The sequence below is a fragment of the Haliaeetus leucocephalus genome, unplaced genomic scaffold (genome assembly GCF_000737465.1).
Source record: "Haliaeetus leucocephalus isolate CR32 unplaced genomic scaffold, Haliaeetus_leucocephalus-4.0 Scaffold295, whole genome shotgun sequence".
Taxonomy (NCBI): domain Eukaryota; kingdom Metazoa; phylum Chordata; class Aves; order Accipitriformes; family Accipitridae; genus Haliaeetus; species Haliaeetus leucocephalus.
This window is the reverse complement of record NW_010972731.1, coordinates 4,279,900-4,286,013: the sequence shown is the minus strand read 5'-3', so window position 1 is coordinate 4,286,013 and position 6,114 is coordinate 4,279,900. Positions and strand designations below refer to the sequence as shown.

Here is a 6,114-nt window from a genome sequence, read left to right as displayed (position 1 = left end):
CGGCCCAGCGCCGTGCCCAAGCCCTCCGGTGAGTCCTGGCGGGTTGGTGGCCGCCTCGCCCGGGGAGGGGATCCGGGTCCCGGCGGGCGCGGGGGCTCCGGTCGCCGCGGGCCGGTGGTGTCACGTCTGCCCCTTGTCCCCTTGCAGCGCATCCGCCGCCGGGAGACTTCATCGCGCTGGGCTCCAAGGGGCAGAGCGGCGAGGGCAAAACCGCCGTCACCCTGCTGAAGCCGGCGGCCCCCGGGCTGCCCTCCGAGCGCAAACGGGACGCGGCCGCCTCCTTAGCGGGTCCGGCGGGGCTGACCGGCTTGACCAAGCGCCCCAAGCTCTCCTCCACGCCTCCCCTCAGCGCCCTGGGGCGCCTGGCAGAGGCGGCCGTGGCGGAGAAGCGAGCCATTTCACCCTCCATCAAGGAGCCGTCTGTCATCCCGATCGAAGGTAGGTGAGGCCTCCATGCGCTCCTGACGAGAAGGCAAGCGAGGATGCAAACTTCAGTTTACCATTCCCTAGAGCTTCTGCCCAGGAGCCTTTCTTGAAGCCCACAAACTAAAGTGTATGTGCTGTCCTTAAGGTCGAAGTCACGGTTTTGTCTCCAGTCTTGTTGGCGTTGGGTTGTGTTCATCCTGCCTGAGAGCTGTTTAATAGCAGCATCTGAAAGACTCCCTGAGGAAACCTCAGAGTCTGCATTGTGGTATTTTATTCATGTCTTTCTTTAGCAGACTCTGGATCTGAGCGTTCCTTGCTTTTTGAAGCGTCACTCCATTTTCTGGTGTTTGACACATTTGCAGAGGAGTATATTAGTGCGGACCAACCAAAAAATAAGCAAGGGGTATTGTCAGGTGTAAACCAGAACTTTTAATAGCAATTGGGTAGGGAAAAGCCATTGCAGGAGCTAAAGGGGAGCTGGTCCACGCTTTGCTTTCCTGGTGACTGGCACTGCCAGCATTTCGGGGCAGATTATTTTGCGTGAGGGTAACAGCTGATGCCCGTGTGTTGATGATTGCAGTTGTCCCCACGGTGCTGCTGGATGAAATTGAGGCAGCAGAAGCAGAAGGCAACGACGACCGTATTGAGGGGGTGCTGTGTGGAGCCGTGAAGCAGCTGAAAATGAACAGAGCCAAACCTGATACCACGCTGTACCTGAGCCTCATGTACTTGGCAAAAATCAAACCAAACATATTTGCCACTGAAGGGGTTATCGAGGTGAGGGATCTGCCTTGTTGGGACTCTTGGGCTTACTGAGGTATTGTTACTGCCAACTTGCAAACATAGTTGCAGTTTCTCTCAGGCCAGAGCATGTCTTTGCAAACACCATACCTCTGTGGCAAGCTACTGCAATTCGTATTTCTTTTTCTAAAACTCTTCTATATGGTTTCTTGCTAGATGGCTCAATTATTATTTTATTTCTTGTGGATGATATTCCAGGCACTGTGCAGCCTACTCCGAAGAGATGCCTCCATCAATTTCAAAGCCAAAGGGAATAGCCTCGTGTCTGTCTTGGCCTGCAACCTTCTCATGGCAGCTTACGAAGAGGATGAGAACTGGCCAGAGATCTTTGTCAAGGTTGTTGAACCAGGGGTGCTTCTGCTGGACGGAGGCGGTGGTGGGCACACTGGCTAAAACTGGCTGGGGTTGGGAAATGTGCATACGTTGGGGTAGGATAGCAGCAGGTAATTTATTCCCGCTGCAGGTGAAGGGGCTATCCAGTGGCCTGTTGCCCAGTGTGGGGAATGCAGCTGGAGGAGGCAGAAACTGGAGACTTGGGCCCATACTGTATTGATAAGGGAGAAAACCAGAGTACTTTTTTTTTTTTAAAAAAAAAAAACCCAAAACAAAAATCTCTACTGGCTGTTGAAATGCTTTGGCCTCCTTTGCCTTTTTTTGCCTTATGCTCTGCTCTTTTCTGAGATGCCTTCAACAATCTGTATTGATATGTGTCACAGAGACTTCTCACTTTCTAGTTTTTCTGTAGGGATTAAAGCAGCCCATTGATTTAAAAAGGCTAAGCTTTTAAAGACCAGCTTCTATATTTTGGTGGTAGAAGTTGTTGTAAAATGTTTGCTAAAGCTTAATCAGCTTTGTTGCTTGAGAGGATCGGTGCCCATAGAGCTTGGGATGTGATGGTTTGGTTTTTTGCTCTTATGTGACTTGCCCGCAGTCATCTGGTCTGTTTTTCATCCATGCAATGGTTATGCTAGTTTCCTACTTTGCAACTGTATATTGAAAATAAATAAAAACTGGAGAAACTCACAAATACTCTTAACTAAGCAGAAAAAAGAAAGGCTTGAGCATGGCTTGTGTTCTCTTCTTCAGGTTTACATTGAGGACTCCCTTGGGGAGCGCATCTGGGTGGACAGCCCTCATTGCAAGACATTTGTGGATAATATCCAAACAGCTTTTAACACAAAGATGCCTCCTAAGAGCATGCTCTTGCATGGAGAAGTTGGACGTAGCGGAGGGGACCTTAGTGCTGGTAAGAATATGAAGCAGGAATGAAGGGGTGGGGGGAGGATGGAGCCCGGTGAGCTTATTGACTGGTGAGAATAGTTTGTTACTGTATGTACTCGCATAGACCAGCCTTTGAGTTCCAGGCATTGCTTTTCCTTTCTCTGGGGCTCTTTCATTTCTAGGGGATGTTTGAGGGCAGGCAGTGAAAGAAATTTGTAGATGTGCCTGGGTGTGATACAGTGTGAGGAAGTGACTAGTTGTGGCCTCCTTCAGTGTTGCTGAAGGGGATCCTTGAAAGAAGCTGAACCCATAAAAGCATGAGTGAGTGATCTCTAGGAAGAGGAATTGTCTCATGAAGCATGCTGTGTGCTGGTCTGTCTTAGGGAGTAGCCCACACCCTTCCATGACAGAGGAGGAAGACAGCCAGAGTGAGCTGCTGATTGCAGAGGAGAAAATGAGCCCGGAGCAGGAGGGCCAACTCATGCCCAGGTACAGTGCCTCTTCCTCTCCCAACGCAGCCGTGTGGCAGATCTGTCTGTGCTCACCCACTCCTGCAATGCTGCAGCAGGGAGCTTCCTCTCTGCACTAGTTGTCCTATGGCACTCGCTAGAGGATGTTGAGCATCAGATAAAACTGATGCCAGGAGAAAAGAGTAGATTTTGTTTGTTTGCAATGTGTTCCACAAACAAGAAAGGATGCTGATCTCTGGACATGACTAAGTGTGACCGTGCCGGGTTCTGTGGAAGTGAATAAATGCAGTTTGTGTGGCCCAGGTATGATGACCTCGCAGAGAGTGTGGAGGAATATGTCCTAGACATGCTGCGGGACCAACTCAACCGGCGCCAGCCAATGGACAATGTCTCCAGGAACCTCCTTCGACTGCTGACGGCAACCTGTGGCTACAAAGAGGTGCGGCAGATGGCTGTGCAGAGGCTGGAGATGTGGCTGCAGAATCCAAAGGTAAGGATAGAAGCTGTTGAAGCACAACTTTTCTGGATCTGGTCTGGAATCCAGCCAGGAGGGCTCCATACTATATGCCAGCTGTGTTTCTGATCTGTGATGGCAAGTGGCTGTAGCCTTTCTGCTCTTCCTCTGCAGTTGACCAAGCCAGCTCAGGACTTGCTGATGTCAGTCTGTATGAACTGCAACACCCACAGCTCAGAGGACATGGAAGTTATCTCCAACCTGATCAAAATTCGTCTCAAGCCAAAAGTCCTTCTCAACCACTACATGCTGTGTGTCAGGTGAGTGAGTGACCAGGTCTGTGACAAGAAGAGAAAGCATTCTAGAAGATGTGCCCAGGGCCTTGATGGTTTCAGTGTCTCTGCATAGTGGTTTTAAACACCAGCTTGGACCACAGAGTGTTCTGTGTAACATTTAAATGAATTTCATTGGCCTGGAAGACTTCCAGTAATCCCTTGATATTGCTGGACATATGTGCTGCTCCATCCTCTTCACTTTTGTGTGTTAAATACTTCAAAGAGAAATCAAAACAGTGGGTCTAGCTGCAATGGAACTTCAGCTACGATATCTCTGGTCTTCCCTTGCAGAGAGCTGCTGAATGCGCACAGGGATAACCTGGGCACCACAATTAAGTTTGTGATTTTCAACGAACTATCAAATGCAAGAAATCCCAACAATATGCAGATCCTGTATACTGTGCTTCAGCATAGCTCAGAGCAAGCTCCGAAGGTAGGTGTAGTGTCTTGCGTGACTGACAGTGACCCCTGAACCCCACTGGAGAGATTCAGTTGAATTGAGGCTCAAATGAAATCTTTTCCTGGACAACAGTGTGATCTGTATCATGCTGTTTTGAAATTCTGTTATTGCACTTGTTAGGAATAAATGTGCATGGGCATTTTCTAACTCCCGCATTCTGGGTGACCAGCCTTGTGGTAATGAGATTTCATGAGAGTAACGTTATAGCTCCCTGGGGGTCTGAAGGACAGGCATACCACCAGCATTGTTTCCTTGTGTCTTTTTATTTTGTGGATGCAGATACATTACAATGCACTGAAAGTTTTCTCCTTCTGTATGGCCTCAGTACCTAGCAATGGTGTTCCAGGATCTTTTGACTACTAAGGATGATTACCTGCGGGCTTCACGGGCTCTGCTGCGAGAGATCATCAAACAGACAAAACATGAGATCAACTTCCAGGCCTTCTGTCTGGGTCTTATGCAGGAACGGAAGGAAGCCCAGTATGCAGAAATGGAATTCAAGGTACCATTTTCTTTGACCCTTGTGCTGCTGGATGTACTAGTGGTGTACTGGGCTCTTCTATATCTGTTTTTCTGGCCATTCTTTCTTTTGTTCTTTGTTATCTGAGTGAGTTGGTATTTGTGTGTCTCATAGCAGCGCTCCCCTATCCCATTTCCAAACATCCATGATTGTAATATTTGATGACAAAACGTTTTTCCAGAAGGCAGCTTTGGGTATTGCTGATTCAACTCACTCTGTTTGTTTGTTTGTTTTTTGTTAAGGAGCGGTTTGTCATCCACATAACTGATCTGCTGGCTGTCTCCATGATGCTGGGCATTACAGCCCAGGTGAAGGAGGCTGGAATTGCTTGGGACAAAGGAGAGAAAAAGAGTAAGCAGAACAACCTAGGTTCCCTCTGAAGATGGGCAGCTTGGTAGATATCTCCCCCTAAGGCTGGGGGAACATTGCAGCTAGGGTTAGGAGGGGGTATAAGCCCCCATTCTGAATAAAGGCATGGGGGTGCTTGCTATCATCGTGAGACTGACAGAGTTGGGAGATGTAGCATTTGCATGGCTGGGTGGTTCTTATATCTATGGAAGTGGTTGAGAGGCTGGGGAAAGGGAACTGTGTATAGCGAGGCCTCAAGCCTGGAGGGGCAGCTATAAGGATTACCAAGTACCTAATGCTGAGAAGACAGGCCTTTGGAGTGGCACTGAAGCGACTGCCCAGATGTTGTCTTCTCACAGCGCTAATTTGTCCGCGCTACATGTCAGCGTTTTGTTGCAGCACATGTCAGAAAGCAAAGTACGCGTACTGTCAGTGCTGGGATGCTCAAGGCTGTCCGATATACCTCTTCCCAGTTTATTGTTGATGATTCAGAGCCCTGGTTGTTATCTGCTCTTCAAACAGCCACTATCTCCTGCTTGGCTCCTGATGGGGCCCTTGATAACTTGCATAGTTTGTAACCTGACTGTTTTTCAGACCTGGAAGTGCTGCGCTCTTTCCAGAACCAAATTGCTGCTATCCAAAGAGATGCTGTCTGGTGGCTTCATACGGTCGTTCCATCTATCAGCAAGCTGGCTCCAAAGGACTATGTGCACTGGTAAGAGAGTCAGCCTGGTAATCTGCTGTGCATAACCAGTCCCTTTCCCAACAGTGTATGACATATGAAAAACTATGCATATGCCAGGGTTTGGTTAGATTTTTCTCCCCTTATCAGACAGGGAGCAGAAACTGTTTCAGCAGGGTTCAGGCTGGGACTGTCTCCCTCTCAGGAATTCCTGCAGATGCATCCTCTTACCAGAAATAGACAATAATGGAAAATATTTCTGATTTGTATTATTTGGGTCCACCCAGTAGGGAGTTTCCAGTTACCTGACCAGGCACGATCCCTGTGGAGCCCTTGCTGTTCTTTTGTCTGATGTCCTCTTTCAGGCTGTACGGTTGAAGGCTCCATAGATGGTGCT

The 6,114-nt window shown here is 48.7% G+C and overlaps 1 protein-coding gene across 1 annotated transcript in view; it reads left to right on the top strand.

Moving 5' to 3' along the window:
- The window catches only part of INTS1 (integrator complex subunit 1), a gene marked incomplete at its 5' end in the record, with an annotated part of 30,000 nt that continues 23,886 nt past the window's right edge, over positions 1-6,114 (top strand). Inside the window, 12 exons of the mRNA XM_010570587.1 lie at positions 1-28; positions 148-438; positions 1,007-1,203; positions 1,426-1,563; positions 2,314-2,473; positions 2,832-2,937; positions 3,222-3,408; positions 3,547-3,692; positions 3,999-4,140; positions 4,493-4,669; positions 4,930-5,038; positions 5,630-5,750. Of these exons, the coding sequence (XP_010568889.1) occupies positions 1-28; positions 148-438; positions 1,007-1,203; positions 1,426-1,563; positions 2,314-2,473; positions 2,832-2,937; positions 3,222-3,408; positions 3,547-3,692; positions 3,999-4,140; positions 4,493-4,669; positions 4,930-5,038; positions 5,630-5,750 (1,802 nt within the window). The remainder of the gene's footprint in view (positions 29-147; positions 439-1,006; positions 1,204-1,425; positions 1,564-2,313; positions 2,474-2,831; positions 2,938-3,221; positions 3,409-3,546; positions 3,693-3,998; positions 4,141-4,492; positions 4,670-4,929; positions 5,039-5,629; positions 5,751-6,114) is intronic.